The sequence below is a fragment of the Sturnira hondurensis genome, unplaced genomic scaffold, assembly GCF_014824575.4.
Source record: "Sturnira hondurensis isolate 20B ecotype Veracruz unplaced genomic scaffold, ASM1482457v3 Scaffold0004338, whole genome shotgun sequence".
Classification (NCBI taxonomy): domain Eukaryota; kingdom Metazoa; phylum Chordata; class Mammalia; order Chiroptera; family Phyllostomidae; genus Sturnira; species Sturnira hondurensis.
This window is the reverse complement of record NW_028076969.1, coordinates 4,669,936-4,687,219: the sequence shown is the minus strand read 5'-3', so window position 1 is coordinate 4,687,219 and position 17,284 is coordinate 4,669,936. Positions and strand designations below refer to the sequence as shown.

Sequence of the window (17,284 nt, the reverse complement as noted above, 5' to 3'; positions counted from 1 at the left end):
TTTGTTCTATTTCAAAATATGGAAAGACGGGATAAGAAAATTGTCTCTGCCACAAAAAGGTTAGAAACCAGGGAGGTGGTGTCCTAACGAGCTGAGGACAGGAATTGTATCTTATTTGCCCTCTAGCCTCCAGCTCCTCTTACCCTGACAAGCTGGTATTTAGGAAATGTTGAATTAATGTTTGACACAGGAATATCATTAAAGATTATAATGAATAAAACATGGAGACACTGAGGTCATCTGCTAAAAGGGAATTTGGGGGCAGGATATTTAGCAAATTTCCTTTTGCACATAATAACTAAATATTTTGCTTGATCAATAACGGGTTGATTGGGAAATAATCCTAATGCATGTCAGGCAGCCTGTTGTTCCTGCTTAAGGCAGAGAATCAGAAATGAAAATAAACTAGTGACAGGAAAAAGAAATTTTCCTCTGGAATAAGTTAAGGGAAGAGCTGGAAGGGATCTTAGATTTCATTAGGTCCAAGCACTGCTAAGCATTTAGCTCTTGTGCAGGCAGAATGTCTTTGTTCTTTCACTTCCTTTCCAGCTAGAGCAACTGTAGGCCTGAACAGACAGAATAGTAGGTAGGGAGCTCACTCTCTTCCTGTAAAAGAATTCTACGCCAGTACTTAGGACTAAGGGAAAGCGGATAAATTTAGACTACAGGCCCAGCCAGGACAGGAGGCAATGCTGAGTGGTTTAGCTCATGACAAAACATAATTTACTGGCAGCAAGGATGTAAAGACAAGGCATGCTTCCTAGCCTAGCTGCAAGCAGCAGTCAAAGATCAGCAGATTTTCTGTAGTGACAGGATGGGATGCGATTGTTAACATCTGAGCAGATGTAAGCTAAGCGAGTCTAACCAGTGTGGTCCTGAAGAGGAGGTCTCATCCATCAGTTGCTTAACAAGGGCTGTCCTCATATCACTCGGCCTGCATGGCCCTTGACACATGATGTGAGAGACATATTGGACAGGAACATTGCCTGGGGGAATTCTCCAGGAAGAATTCAGCCAGTAGAAAGGAATCTTTTAAGTGGCCTGATTTCACTGGAGACAAGCAAATACATATGTAGGTGCGCATATGTGAATATACACAGCCCCAAGATGCTGCACTTTCCTAGAAGCAAAGAGAATGAGAGAGCTCGCTTCACAACCACAATGATCCCTTCTCTCCTTTATTTTTAGACTGCCTTCAGCATCATGCTTGACGGGAAAGCAAAGGAGGGGCTCGCTCAGAGAAAGAGGCTTTTCAGCGAGGGTCTGGAGTAGGGGGATTTGCCAAGGGGTCAAAACCCAGTGTCTATGAAGTCACAGAACTCAGAGCCCCCCAAACATCTCTGGTCCTTTTGTGTTCAGTAATGCCAGGGAGTTCTCAACCATCCCAGGAGGGACAAAAGGGATCCCCCTGAAATTCCTACCAGCACCCCTCTTGTCTTGACATTGACACAGCTCTTGGCTCTCCCTCTGACTGTCAAGGATCTCTGCTGCTTCATGGTCATTAGTCAGCTAAGAGAGAGCACTGCCAGGTGAAAATGAAATTAGGGAAGGGGATAAAGAAAGGAAGGAAAGATCGGCCTTCCATAGCCATTAATGAATTCATTCATTCACTAACTAATGGTTATGGAACACTTGCCATTTTCCAAAGACTGTGCTGGGGACTGAGATTCAGATAAATGAGAAACAGCCTGGATTTTGAGGAGTAGAAACTGTCTAGTGGGACAAACATAAAAAGTGGGGACTATAACATGACAATTATATTGGTGCTCATATACCCTGGGGTGTTATAAAGTCACAGAGAAAGGCACCAAACCTAGACTAAGGGCATCAGCCAGACAGAAATGTGCTCTTATTTCTTTGAATCCAATGAGATGAGTCACTTACGAAGAAAATATTAATAAATGCCTCATGGAGAAATAAAAAGATTGGTAGCAGAGTGAGCCTGGCTGATTGGTGTTGGAGGCCGTCTGTTTTGGTGGCAACAGCCTGCAAGGCTGTGTTCTCCCCCAGCACTCAGCTGCCTGGGGGTAAAAGCAGACAACGGACTGTAATTTTGATGAGAGTTTTGTGGGACAGATGCAGCAAAAGGGCTTGTTTACAACCGAAACTGAATGTTGTTGAGAGAACAGTTCAGATGACCAACCGGAAGTTAGAAAGGAGGTGGAGAAAGGAGGAGAGGCTAATAGACTGTGAGGAAGCAAAAGACCCAAGGAGCTGGAGGCCTGTAGGCTGTCGGAGAGCAAGTGTTTAGAGGTTAGCAAATGAAGGGGCTGGAGGACGGGAGGCTGGCTCATTTATTCTTCAAGTATTTATTGAGTGCCTTCAATATTGAAGGTAGTGTTCTAGTGCTGGGAGTACATTATGAACAATTCTAATTGGGAGGAGAAGAAATAAACAACAACAGTAATAAATGTGTAAATTAAGCAATACATTAGAAGGCAATAAGGACTATGGAGGGGTGGGGATGGAGAGAATAGAGCAGGATCAAAAGAATTTGGAATTCTGGGAGATGGGTGTGATTTTAAATGGGTTGTCATCATAGCCTTAGTTGAACAAAGACATGAAAGGAGAGGGGCAATAAACTGTGCTGATGTGTGAATTAAATACTCCAGGCAGGGGAATAGCCACTTCAAAGCCTTGAAGTGTGTGAGTGTCTGATATTTCCAGAAGCAGTAAGGAGGCCTCTGTGGAGTGGAGTGGGCAGGGGAGAAAGAAGGAAATGATATAGAGATGTAACGGGGACCAACTGTGTTTGGTGTGTTTGGCAAAGCCCAGCGCCATCACAGGGTTTTGAGCAGAGAAGTGACCTGAGCTGATTCACCTTTAATGGACTGCTCTGGCTTCTGTGTTGAAAACAGACATAGGGAGGGTCCAGTGTAGAAGCAGGAGACAAGTTAGGAGGCTATTGCAATAATCCAAATGAGATATGCTAAGTAAGGCTTTGATCAGAGTGTTGGCAGCAGAGCTAGTGAGAAGTATACTAATTGGATTCTGGATGTATTTCAAGGATAGAGCCAATAGGATTTCATGACAGATTGGATATGGGTGGTGAGCAAGAGTTAAGGATGACTCCAAGGTTATTGGTCCAAGCAAATAAAAAGATGGGGTTATCATTATCTAAACTGGCACCAAATTTGAGAGGAACAGGTTGAGAGGGAAACTAGGAGTTAAAACTTTAAAAGATATAGTCACATCTATGTTTATTGTGCATTATTTATAATAGCCAAGATATGGAAACAACCCAAGTGCTCATCAATAAACAAGTAGATAAAAAAGTGGTGGTATGCAATGGAATATTACTTGGCCATAAAAAAGAATGAGATCTTACCTTTTCTGACAACATGGATAGACCTAGAGGGTCTAAGTGCTAAATGAAATAAGTCAGATAGAGAAAGACAAATACAATATGATTTCACTTATATGTGGAATCTAAAGAAAAAAATTAATGAACGAAAAAAGAGAAAGAGACTCATAGATGCAGGGACAAGACTGATGGTTGCCAGAGGGGAGGTGGTTGGGGATCTGGGTGAAAAAGGTGAAGGGACTGAGAAATACAGATTGGCAGTTACAAGATAGTCATGGTATGTAAAATACAAAATGGTCACAGGGATGTAAAGTTAGAATGATATTGTAATAACTATGTATGGTGCCAGCTGGGCACTTGAATTCTCGAGGAGTCACTTTGTACATTATGTGATTGTCTAATCACTATGCTACAGGCCTGAACTAATATGAAATAATATTGAATGCCAACTGTAATTGAAAAATAAATTTAAAAAGACTAGGAGTTAAATTTTGGATGGATTGTGATCAAAGAATGGAATATTGATGTTTAAACTTTCTGAAGTGGTACCATTCTGAATAAGCATAAGACCTAGGGTATGACCCGGGGGATGGGTGTCTGAAAGTGAAATAAAGTGAAGTTATTCGGTTTAAAGAATTTAGAACTCTGAAGGTTGAAAGGTTAATGAAATCTCCTAGGGTGGTCTACTGAGATGGTGGCCCAGGCAGGAGAGGAAGGTGCAGGGCCAGGCTGCTGTTGCCCCCGTGATCCAAAGTTTTAATATAGAAAGCATTATGCTGAGCGAAATAAGCCAGGCCGTGAAAGACAAATACCACATGATATCACCGTTAACAGGAATCTAAATAACAAAACAAGCAAGGAAAATATGACCAATGACACTCAAATATGGAACAGGCTGACAGGGTCCAGGGGGGAGAGGGGAGAGAATCATAGGGGGAAAGGGGATGGACTCACACGAACAAGTATAAAGGACACATGGACAATAACTAAGGCGGGGGGTGGAAATGGGAGGGAGGCGGGGAGCACAGGGTGGGGGTGGGCAGGGCTGGGAATATAAGACAGAAAGCTGTACTTGAACAAGAATTAAATAAAACAAACAAACAAAAAAAACCCCCAAAGTTTTAATATAAATGACTAGCCAAGTTACACAAATACTAGTTTGAGGTGTACAGAATTTGAATTGGATTCAGATTTGAACCTAATAGGTTAGAAATAAGCAAGATAGAAAAATGATCACAGTTGCTGAAACACCAGACAAAATTACAATAAAGCTGTTTAGAACAGATCCAGATCAGAGAGATTTATAATCCTATTCCAGCACAAATCAAAACCAGTGGATTGAAAAAGAAATTCAATAAATCTCCACAATTTATCCTTTATTGTGTATTACAATGTTGTTTTTTTTGCAAATACATTCATGTTTGGTTTTAGATATGTTTCCAGCTCAATGATACTATTTATATCAACCCATGGAGCATTGTAGAAAGCACAAGCCTGTGACACATGAGGAAGTTTACTAATAGTGGCAGCAAGCCAAGAACCACCCTCTGCCCCATCTGCAGGTCATGTTTCCAGGCTCCGTCTCTACCCTCTGTTAAAAAGAAGCAATAGCATGACCCATCAGTCCTCCATAATTCTAAGAATAATAAACTTCCAAATTCAGGAACCAATATTTGATAATGATTTTTAAAACATCATACCTATACCCCAGTGGATGTCACTGACACATTTGAATTCTTTATAGACTATTGAGATGACAATCCAAGTTCATACAAGTTCTGCAGATGTAGATGGATATATTTCTCTTAGGTTTTGAGAACTTACCTGAGAATAAAAAAATCAGGAGAACCCTTGCTTTATATTGCCAATCAATAAATGAAGAAAATGATGAGATCACTATGTAAACCGTTAAAAAAAAATCTTATTTTTGACTGCTGGTAACACAGTCCAAGCTTTTATATCTTCATAAATGTGACACAAATAATCTAGATGTGACTTTCTCTTCACAATTAAGTACATATTTAAATCTTTTTCCTTTGTGGAAATTATGGGTTGCAGTTGATTAAAATATTCAGCAAATGTACTTTCATCTTTTAGTTTAACAGAAAAATATAAGTGCCATTGCTGGTTGAATTTCTATCAAAGACATTCCCCAGGCATATATAACTCGTGTACTGAATTGGAGATGATTCACTTTTAGTGACTTTACAGGTGTTACCATGGCCACATAAAATAGGTAAATCATTTCCCTTTCATTTTTTTTCTGAGGCAAGTTCTCAGTAAAATTGTTTTACTATGAAATATACATATACAAGTCCATAATATGTCCATTTGAAACATGAATTTGTATCAACTTCTGAGATGTGGAGACTATGTAATATGTATTTTGTCAAAATAACTAAATTGAGTTCCTCCGAAGTTAGGAAGGGGAGGAGTTCCATGTCAGGATTTCATACAGTACTAAATTACATGAAGGGCGGTCTGATTTACAATGATGTTCAAATAAAATGGGTCCAGAATGAAGAACGAAGAAAGAAACCTACCTGTCAGGCCACACAGATGTGAGACCGTGAAACCTGGAATGTTGCTGAGTGAGGAGGTCATTGTCAGATGTTTATTGCTCATGCGCAAGAGCTTGTAGGTGGCCATGGAGAGGAACAGCCTCGGTTACTGGTCTTGCAGGAGCCCACCCAGTAGTAGTACCACTGCCCGAACTTCTGACTGCACCACGTGGCCCGTCCCAGCTCAGCGGTGCCCTCCTGTCTGAATCAGTGTTGGCGCTGGTCTCTCAGATGTATTACTCTTCTCAACAGGTGTTTTGTGGAGCTGCTGGTTAGCATTGCTCTCATTTCAGGAGTCAATATTCACCACATAGTCTCCTTCTTATGGGAAGGGATAAAGAATCTAGGGAAGATTCCTCTCCCTGAGTCCACAATTTGAAGACATGGGACTGATGATGTTGGATCTTAAATTTGACTGGATCTTAAATTTGACACAGGAGACTTATGATAAACACTATAAAAATATTCTTTATACATGCAGCTTTCTTGTTAACTGATGATGGTGGTATTTTAAGAAAATAAGTCTGAAAGTAATGTACAAGAGGCATTGGGACAGGGAAAAATGAGTGTTACAGAGAGCTAAAGGTTACAGTAAAATATAAAAATTAATATTTTTGCATTGTCTTGGAGTTTTCAAAGCGTTTTGGCACACATCTCATTTGATCTTTGCAATAACCTGTGGGGTGTACGTGAAAGGTGGTATTATCTCCATTTTACTCATGAGGAGACAGGGACCAAGAATAGTTACGCGACTTGCCCATTGTCGCACAGCTGTGAGAGGCAGAGCCAGGGTTCCCATTTGTCACATCTGACTCCACTTCCACTGCTCCTAACACGATTGTATCTTGGATGAACATGGTAGCAAGAATACAGAGTAAGGGAAAACTCAGAGAGATTTCAAAATAAACAAGTGAAAGAAATTGGCAGCTGACAGGGTGCAGGTTATAAACAAAGAGAAGGAAAGGTGATTCCTAGGTTCTAAATCCTGGAAGATGGTGAGATTCATCATATCATCAGCTCCCGTTGACAGTACACTTACTATGTGCCAGGGCCTATGCCACACGCCTTGCTGTGATGCCTCATTAACTCCTCACAGCTCTGAGGGGGAGGGGTATTAGTATCCCCATTCTATAAGGGGAACGCATGAAAGTTGTTTTCACTTTAGAGGAGGAAAACACTCAAGGTGTTGGCTCCAAGACAGGGGAAAGTTCAGCTGGACTCTGGCTTATGGTGACCACTCTTGGGGCCAGCGTCCTGGGGCAGTGCTTTGGTGTTCTTACGTGTGTGGGTGTAGTTATGCTACTAGCCATGAAATACTCAAGCTGGGCCAGTGGTAGTTACGGTGTTTGCAAATCCAGCACTAGCCAACAGTTTAATGCCTCCTAGATATTTTGCCTGCCATTAAAATAGCCCGCCTTAAGCAGATGGTTTTACCTTGGCCCTGGACTTTAAGGTGATCAGCCAGGTAATCTAGGTTTATACATAGCAATACTTTTCTCCTCAGATATCATTAAAAATAAAAGTATAACTAAGTATAATGATCATATGACTCAGTATAAATATTGCACTTATGTAAAATACACCATTTAGACTAAAGAGTTTAAATACAATTACATTCCTCCTTGTTACCAGTTGCTTTTAGTTCTCAATTGTTATCCATAACAAAAAGCAAACAAACACACAAAAAAGCAGCTTAAGCCTGGTTTTCCCTTAAGGTTAATGAATCCACACATATCTGCCTTGTCCTGAGCCTCTGTTGGTGTCCCGAGTTTCTCTGAGACCCTCACTGTCCATACCACCCTCTAATCCCTGAGTTGCTCTGTAACCTTACTTAAAACTCCTCAGGAAAAGACCCCTACAGTATTTCCTGCTTTCAATTCCTGATTCCCCTTTCTCTCTCAGTCAGGCAGAGCCAAGAAGACAGTTTACTTATCAAATAAATTAATAGTGTATGAGAAGAAATTCCCAAACCTTTTTCCAAATAGTAGTTTACAGCTCATTTCTAAAGGCTTCGAACTGTATCTGTTTAGGTATCTACCTGCTGGGTATTTCTTCACTAGGCTGCAAACAGCAGTCTCTTAGCAACCACAAACTTCAAGAAAAACTCCTAACTCTTAAAAGTTAGCCTTCTTTTAAAAGACTTGCAAGCAAGGAGTGCCGGAATTTAGTTCTCTTTGAAAACAAGTTTAAATAAGCCATGATAGTATTTTACAGAGTTAAAAGTCTGTTTCTTCCCAATGGCTCTCCACTCTGAGGCTGTGCCGGAGACGATGCTGGTGGTGAATCGCTGTCCACTCCCCGGGCGTGGGGTCAGGACTGTAACTGTCTTTTTTCCTGCCTCCCTCTAGGATTGTGAAGATGTCCAGTCCCAACCTGAATATCGTGACCTTACTGGGCAGCTCTCTGACTTATAGTAGTGCCTACCTCTTTGGGATTCAGGATCGAGGTGCTTCAGGGGGAAGCTCAATGGAAACTCTCATTCAGGTAGGTGAAGTCTTAGATGTTTTTCAAAAGTATAATGCCAAAGTTTTGATGAGTTTTAAATCAGCTGCTCCTGAGAGTAGCAGTTGCCTTTGTCCTTGGTGTGGGCACTTTCAGAGGCAATCACTAGAATGTTTTGTCAGTGAAGTCCACTTTCTATTCCATGGCCTGTGTGGACTGAGGCTTCACAGTTCAGAATGTGTGCAGAATAACAGTGGCTCCTCTCATGCCTTTTGCTCCTGTCCATCTCCACCTGTAGGTTAGACTGTCCATGCTGTGCATTGGGACCTCCCTTGTGTTCGGACCCATTCTGGGGAAGAGCTGGCGACTCTACAAGGTGTTTACCCAGAGGGTTCCAGACAAGAGAGTGGTGAGTATGCAGCAAGTACATGCCTCTTGACTGCAGATGGAAGGGTCACTGTTGATTAGCTCAAGAAGCTTTGCCAGATTTCTAGATCTGGCCCCTTTACATTAGTCTGAAGTTCCTGCTCCTCACTTCAAACCTTGGAGTCGTGTGGCCTCCTGAGTCTCCAAGCTGTGTGTCCCTGCTATTGGAGAGATAAGTCTTTGAATATAGGTTCTGTTGCAAATGCACCCCAGGCCTAGCTACTGCCCTGGGGATGTGAGCTGGTCACTGTGTGGCACCAACGTGAGGTGCCCAGAGAGACTGTTGCTTGGCACAGGTGTGAGCTGAAAGTGAAGGGAGGAAGAGTGAGGACACAGAAGCTCTAGCAAGTGTAAGCAGTTATGTTCTCAATGGAGCCCAGTTCTTTTCTACATAGGAGGCCACTCTCTGCACTAAGAAAGATGGGCATGGAGCAGTGAGCACAGGAGAGGATACCCATTCAGCAGGTGGAATCCCCCCTAGAAGCTATGTGGCAGCAGATCACCTACGTGCCCCTGTTATCAGATGTCATACTAACCACATTCCCCCTTTTATCAGGGTCCCTGGTAGAGCTGCCCCAAATCTCAAACTCTTTGTCTTTTGGCTCAGCCCAGACCCAATATCTCTCTTAGTGGGAGTTTACTTCCCTGGATTGGTTCTTTTTTGTTTTTGTTTTTTTAGCAAACATTATTGAATAATGGTGAATATATTCAAAGCTCAGCTGTGCATACCCACACATATGAGGAAGACAGCCTAAAGGATAAGAAGTTTATTCATCCCCCTAGAACACGGATTTCCTTTTTTAAAAATAGCTTATTGAGGCATAGTTGTCATGCTATGAACTGCACATATTCAAAGTGTATGATTTCATAAGTTTTGGCATATGTGTACATTCATTAAATCTGGTATATAATCCACAAAAGCTTCCTCATACACCTTTATCTCCCTCTCATGTCCAGTCCTTACTTCCTCTGTCCCTGTCCCCGGGCAACCATTGATCTGCTTTCTGTTACTGTAGATGAGTTTGCATGTTCCAGAATTTTATAGATTAGAATTATACAGTATGTACTTTTTTTGGTCTGTCTGTCTTCTTTTTCTCGATGTAGTTACTTTAAAATTCATACATATTGTTGTGTGCCTCAGTGGTTCTTTCCTCGTTACTGCTGAGTGCTGTTCCAATGTGTAGACATACTTCAGTTTGTTTATCCTGTTGATGGGTGTTTGGGTTTGTTTCTGGTTTGGGGCTATTAAAAACAAAACTGCTATGAATGTATTCATATACAAACATTGACATATGCTTTCATTTCACTTGGCTAAAAAACCAAGAGTAGAATGGTTTTATCACATAGTAGGTATGTGTTTAACTTTCTAAGAAATTGCCTGACTTTTCCAGATTGATTGTTCCATTCTCACCAGCAGAATCTTAGAGTCCCTTTCCTCCACACCCTTAGCAACATTTGAGTTGGTTGGTCTTTTTTCATTTTAGCCATTCTAATTGGTGTGTGTAATAGTATCTCGCTGTGATTCAATTTGCATTTCCCTGATGCAATGTTGAGCACCTTTTCACATGTATACAGAGTGGGGCAAAAGTTGGTTCACAGTTGTTCATATGGAAAATAATGCAATGATTAATAAATAATAATACAAGAATAAACTGTGTTTTGCATACTCACAACTGTAAACCTACTTTTGCCACACCTTGTATATCTTAATTGGTGAAGTACCTGCTCATTTGTCACACATTTTTAAGTTTAGTTGTTTATTATTGAGTTTTGATCATTCTTTTTTTTTAAATTCCAGATACAAGTCCTTTATCAGATATATGATTTGCAAAGATTTTCTTCAAGAATTTGCAAAGACTGTGGCTTCTCCCTTATTCTCTGAAGAGTGTCTTTCAAAAAGATGTTTCTAATTTTGATGAAGTTCACTTTCTCTAATTTTTTTATTGACCATGTTTTTGATATCAAATCTAAGCAACTTTTGCCTAACCAATGGCCCCAAAAGGTTTTCTCCTATGTTCTACAAATTTTAAGAGTTTTAGTTTTCAGTTAGGCTTATGGTCCATTTTTCAGTTAATTTTTAAATATGGTATGCTGTGTAGATCAAAGTTCATTTGATTCCATATAGATATCCAATTGTTCCCACAAGATCCTTTGAAAAGACTGTCCTTTCTCCAGTGAATTAACTTTGTACCTTTGTTGAAAATCACTTGTCCATAGATGAGCAGATCTATTTCTGAATTGTACTCTGTCTCATTGATGTAGTTTATTTTGACACAAATACCATATTATCTTGATTATTGTAACTTTCTATTAAATCTTGAACCAGGAAATATTAGTTCTCCAACTTTGTTCTTCTCTTTCAATATAGTTTTGACTATTTTAAGTCTACTGAATTCTCATATGGATTTTCAAATCAGTTTCAAATTTTGGCCAAAATTCTACTGGGATTTTTAATGAGATTGTGTTGAATTTATAGACCAAATTATAGAGAGTTGACTTTTTTTGTTAAGTATATATTTTATTGATTATGCTATTACAGTTGTTCCATTTTTTTCTTCCCCTTATTCTTCTCTGCCTTGTACCCTTCCTTCCACCAGCATCTCCATCCTCACTTCCTGTCCATGGCTTGTACATATAAGTTCTTTGGCTTCTCCATTTCCTGTACTATTCTTAACTTCTCCCTGTCTATTTTGTATCTACCATTTATGCTTCTTATTCCCTGTAACTTTTCCCCAATTCTTCCCTGCTCATAACCCTCCACGTAATCTCCATTTCTGTGATTCTGTTCCTGGCCTACTTGTGTGCATAGTTCATTTTTGTGTTTCTAGGGTTGGTTGTTGATAGTTGTGAGTTTATTGTCATTTTACTGTTCATAGTTTTGATCTTCTTTTTCTTACATAAGCCCCTTTAACATTTCATATAAAAAGGGCTGGGTGATGATGAACTCCTTTAACTTGACCTCATCTGGGAAGCACTTTATCTGCCCTGCCATTCCAAATGATAGCTTTGCTGGAGAGAGCAATCTTGGATGTAAGTCCTTGACTTTCATGAGCTGGAGTACTTCTTTCCAGCCCCTTCTTGCCTGCAAAGTTTCTTTTGAGAAATCAGCTGATAGCCTTATGGAAACTCCTTTGTAGATAACTGTCTCCTTTTCTCTTACTGCTTTTCAGATTCTCTCCTTATCTTTAATCTTGGGTAATGTAATTATAATGTGCCTTGGTGTGTGCTTCCTTGGGTCCAATTTCTTTGGTACTCTCTGAGCTTCCTGGACTTCCTGGAAATCTATTTCCTTCACCAGATTGGGGAAGTTGTCCTCCATTATTTTTTCAATTAAGTTTTTAACTACTTGGTCTTCCTCTTCTTCTTCTGGCACCCCTATGATTTGGATGTTGGAATGTTTAAAGTTGCCCCAGAGGTTCCTAAGCCTTTCTTCATTTTTTTTTTGAATTCTTGTTTCTTCATTCTGTTTTGGTTGAATATTTATTTCTTTTTGGTTCAAATCTTTGATTTGAGTCCCAGTTTCCTTCCCGTCACTGTTGATTTTCTGTATATTTTTCTTTACTTCACTTTGTATAGCCTTCACTTTTTTCTCTACTTTGCGACCACACTCAACCATTTCTGTGAGCATCCTGATTATCAGTGTTTTGAACTCTGCATCTTACAGGCTGGCTGTCTCTTCATCACTTAGTTATATTTTTGGAGTCTTGATCTGTTCTTTTATTTGAGCTATATTTCTTTGTCTTTATGCAACTGTTACCTTGTAAGGGGAAGAGCCTTAGGTATTGGCCAGGATGAGCCAACCCATGTTGCTGCACTGTGGTGCTGTCTATGGGGGAGGGGTCCAAGAAGGAACAATACCACTTCCTCCAGTCTTGGACAGCTTTCAGTCACTTCCCCTGCTACCCACAAGCAAATCTGGCCCTTCTGGTGCTGATTCCTCAGTGGGTGGGTTTGTGTACATTCTAGGACCCTGTGGGTCTCTCCCACAAACTGTCCTGTGAGGCTGGGTGTTTCTCCCACTGCCAACAATCCCCACAGGTTTTTACAGCCAGAGGTTTTGAGACTTCTTTTTCCCCCATGCTGGAACCCTGGATTGTACAGTCTGTCTCACTCCCCAGTTGTTCCTCCCAGTTTATCAGCATGCAAATGTGGGACCACCTGGTCCACAGGCTGCCAACTCACCCTTCTGGTCTTCCAGCTGCTGCCTTGCTGCCCATCCTCTCCACCCTGGCTGCCCCTCTCTACCTCTCCTACCAGTCTGGATAAATGTTTCTTTTTTTAACTTTTTGGCTGTTGGACTTCCATACAGTTTGATTTTCTGGTAAAAAATGACCAGTTCTGGTAATTTTTTGTTTTTCAATTTGTTGTTGTCCTCCTTTTGGTTGTGCAAAGAGTCAAAGTGTATCTACCTATGCCTCCATCTAGGCCAAAAGTTTCTTGAGAGTTGGCTTCTTAACAATGTTTTGTCTTTTAATCCATGAACACGTTATAGTTCTCCATTTATTTAGATCTTCTCTCAGCAATTTTTTGTACTTTTTAAAAAATATATTTTATTTATTTATTTTTAGAGGGGAAGGGAAGGAGAGAGGAAGAGAAACATCAATGTATGGTTGCTTCTCGTGCATCCCCTGCTGGGAACTGGCCCCTGCCAGGAATTGGCCTGCAACCCAGGCATGTGCCTTGACTGGGAATCGAACCGCCATCGTCTGGTTCGCAGACCTGCGCTCAATCCACTGAGCTACACCAGCCAGGGCAATTTTTTGTACTTTTTAGTGAAAGTCTGTCACATCTTTCATTATATTTATTTCTAAGTGTTCTATATTTTTATGCTCCTATACATGGTATTATTTTTTATTTCACTTTCCAATTTTTGTTGCTAATACATAGAAATACAATTGATTTTTGTATGCTGATCTTGTTTGCTGAAAACTGTACTAACCTACTTATTAATTCTAGTAGCTTTTTTATATATTCCATCAGATTTCCTACATGGATTATCATATCATCTGTGAATAAAGACAGTTTCTGTCCAATCTCTTGTATGATGATGGCACTGGCCAGAAACAATACTAAAATGTTCAATAGAAGTGCTGAAAGCAGACATTCTTGAGTTGTTCTTTATTTTATGGGGAAAACATTAAGTCTTTCAAAATGAAATATGATGTTAGCTATAATTGTATTATAGATGCCTTTTATTTAGTTGGGGAAGCTCCCTTCTACTCCTATATTGCTGAGAGTTTTTATTAAGAATTGATACTAGGTTTTATGAAATGCATTTTCTGTATCTGTTGATATGATTATATATTTTTTCATTTTTAGTTGTTCATGTGTTGGATTACATTAAATGATTTTAGGATCATAAACCAACCTTGAATTCCTGAGACAAGCTCCACTTGATCATGATGTTTATCCTCTTGCATTGTTTGGTTTATTTTGTTTACAATGTGTATATTATGTTCATAAGTAATATCATTCTTTAATTTTGTTTTCTTGAAAAATCTTCCTCTGGCTCTGGTGTCAGGGTAGTGCCAGCCTTTTAGGGTGAATTGGGAAGTATTCCCTCCTTTTCAGTTTCTGGCAGAGTCTTGTGTAATTTGCATTCACCTACTATTAGTATTTTACTGTAGTATGCTTCCATTTCTCCTCTTCTCAATTTTTGTGTTATTATTTTTACTTTTACATATGTTATAAGCCCCACACAATTGTATTATTTAAAATTAGTTATCTTTTAAAGATATTTAGAAACTAAAAATAAATTTCATATTTTTCCATGAAGTAAACATTTCCAGAGCTCTTACTTTCCTTGGACAGGATTCTTCTGATATTATTTTCCTTTTCGCTGGAGGATATTTAATGTTCTCATGTGAGTATGCTAGTGCTGAATTTTCAGCTTTTGTTTATCCAAAAAGGTCTTTATTCCACCTTTGTTTTAGAAAGGTATTTTCTGCTGGACATAGAATTCTAGGTTGTGGTTTTCTTATTTACTTTTAATACATTAAAGGTTTTTCTCCACTGTCTTCTCCCTTGGTCTTGTATCTGATGAGATATCTGATGTCTTCCTTATCTTTGTTTCTCTATGCATAATGTATCTTGGTTTGCTAGTTGCTTCAAACTGCTCTTTATCACTGGTTTTGAGCAGTTTGATTAAGCAACCAATTTGTTTTTATCTTACAAACACCGTGCATCATGTATCTGGTGTGCTCCTTTCTTTCCATTGGTTGACAAAAACTCAGACTCACATTTCTGCCCTAATTCATGAATGTTGTATACTCTACTTACCTGCACCTTCATCACAGTTCTCTTTATATTCTCTTTTCCTGAATGTTTTTCAACTTTTTATCCTATTGCAGGATATATATTTTCTTAATTTTTTTTATAGTCACAAAAGTAACACATTTTTTGTATGAAGTCCAGTGATTCATATAAGGGTAAAGAAAGTGTTAGCAATCCCTCTTCCAGCACCCTCAGATCTCAATCCCATCTTACAGGTTAATGGTCGTTAATAGCTTTATGTGAAAACTCCCCATCGCTCTAGTTGCCCATACATACATATCTAGAAATAATACAGTATTTATTTTATAAAACCCTTGACTTCTTTATAGGAAAAGGCAGGATATAGAATATACAAACAAATGGAAATGTTTAATGGTATCCATTGTAATGCTGTCAATTTACAGTGATACAGAAATCATTGTACATATTTAGTGTCTCTTTCACATTTGATGGCTGGATTAAAGCTTTTGGGAGAGCTAACCCTGGAGTCTATAGCTCGGAACATGTAGGGCACTCTATCTAGCCCCTGTATAGCCACTGAGCTAAGGAAAATTATGACCTTGACTGTTTTTCAGATAATCAAAGACCTGCAGCTACTGGGGTTGGTGGCAGCCCTGGTGATAGCTGATGTGATCCTGCTCATGACGTGGGTCCTGACTGATCCCATCCAGTGTCTCCAGATTCTCGGCGTCAGTATGACGGTGAGGAGCCCAGTACCTGGAGAATTCAGTTTCTTTCCTGAACTGGGGGGACTGGCTTCTGTGGACACATAGGGGCCATTCTCCCAGTAGCACACACTGTGTTGGCATCCTCCCAACAAGGAGATAAGTGACCCAAGGAGGGAGAGTCAGGAGCTGTGGCTGCTGTGAAGACCTTGCCCCTTGCCTGCAAGGTGTGCTGCCACTCCCACTGCTCCTCCTGCCCCGGGTATCCTCCAATTGCATCACTGAGATGTCCGCACACTGGAATCTGTCTGGCAGTGATCTCTGCTTCCACATTATTAAAAATTAGAACTTTCTCATTTTTAGTCATTTTAAAGTCAGGAGTGTCTAACTCATTTTCACCCCGGGCCAAATCAGCTTTGCAGTTGCCTTCAAAGGGCTGAATGTAATTTCAACTCCTTAACAGTTAAGGAGTAGTTACATTTATACAGTCCTAAAATTATTTTGGCCCTTTGAAGGCAACTGCGAGGCTGATGTGGCTCCCGGTGAAAATGAGTCTGATACCCCTGCCTTTAGTGTTAGGAGATTAAAAAAAGTATTTTGAGGTCATCTTTTGAGTCAGTTAACTCTGGTTCCAATCCAAGCTCTATCACCTTCTAGCCATGTGACCTTGGGAAAGTCATTTAACCTCTCTAAGTCTCTGTTTCCTCACAAGCAAAGTGGAGATAATATCACCTGTTTCTTAGGGCTTTGGTAGTAAAAAGAATGTAGATGAAGTGAACTGTGCCTGGTACATAGTGTTCAATTAAGAGGAAATAGTATTTCTACAGCCTCACAAGAGGCTGAGGAATACAGTGGAATCTTGACGATGCAGATTTAATATGTAAGGTTTTCACTGTTAACAAACAGCCCGACCATGGTGTGAAATTTGTAAATTGCGATTTTGCTGGTGCACCAATGTGAATCATCTAAGTCGCAAAGCACACAGCAGAGGGTGTAAGCCCTGCTGCCACCAAACGTCCACATGTCAGCCCAACTTTATCATCTTTTCCTCCAACTAACAGTCACTCTTATCTATCTAATGGAGTCAACTGAATTTTACAGCTTTTACACATCAGGGGGTAATATATAAGCTGTAGAGGAGCTCCTGCTCAAGGGTCTTCACAAGGGTCTGCCGTGTGTTCCTTATAATTGTGGGTGCCCTCAGCCCTTACTTTGTGTCCCTCCTAGGTGACAGGGAGAGAAGTGTCCTGCTTGCTGACCAGCACACACTTCTGTGCTTCCCGGTACTCTGACGTGTGGATTGCTCTCGTTTTGGGATGCAAGGTTGGTAACCGCATCTCCTTGGGATATGGTCTGTCAACAACAAAATGGGTGTAAAGAAGAAATTAATGAGGTGATTCCTGCAAAGGACCTTGAAATCAGGGAAGGCCTCTGCTGATACATAAATCTGAAAGCCATGACCCTTATTATTTGTCTACTTTGGGCAGAGTCACTGCTTCAACTCTTTGCACTCCATCATTTTGTCCTCCCCCAAATCATGTGGAATTCACCCAGTGTTTCTCCCATTTCTTGGTCTAATTTTTTAAGTTGATTTGGCAATATCAGTTTTCTTC

At 40.1% G+C, this 17,284-nt stretch overlaps 1 protein-coding gene across 1 annotated transcript in view; it reads left to right on the top strand.

Annotated features, from left to right (window-relative positions):
- Positions 1 to 17,284, top strand: part of GPR156 (G protein-coupled receptor 156) — a 96,802-nt gene that overhangs the window by 61,708 nt on the left and 17,810 nt on the right. The window contains exons 4-7 of the mRNA XM_037045582.1: positions 8,214 to 8,349; positions 8,606 to 8,716; positions 15,582 to 15,707; positions 16,899 to 16,994. Of these exons, the coding sequence (XP_036901477.1) occupies positions 8,214 to 8,349; positions 8,606 to 8,716; positions 15,582 to 15,707; positions 16,899 to 16,994 (469 nt within the window). The remainder of the gene's footprint in view (positions 1 to 8,213; positions 8,350 to 8,605; positions 8,717 to 15,581; positions 15,708 to 16,898; positions 16,995 to 17,284) is intronic.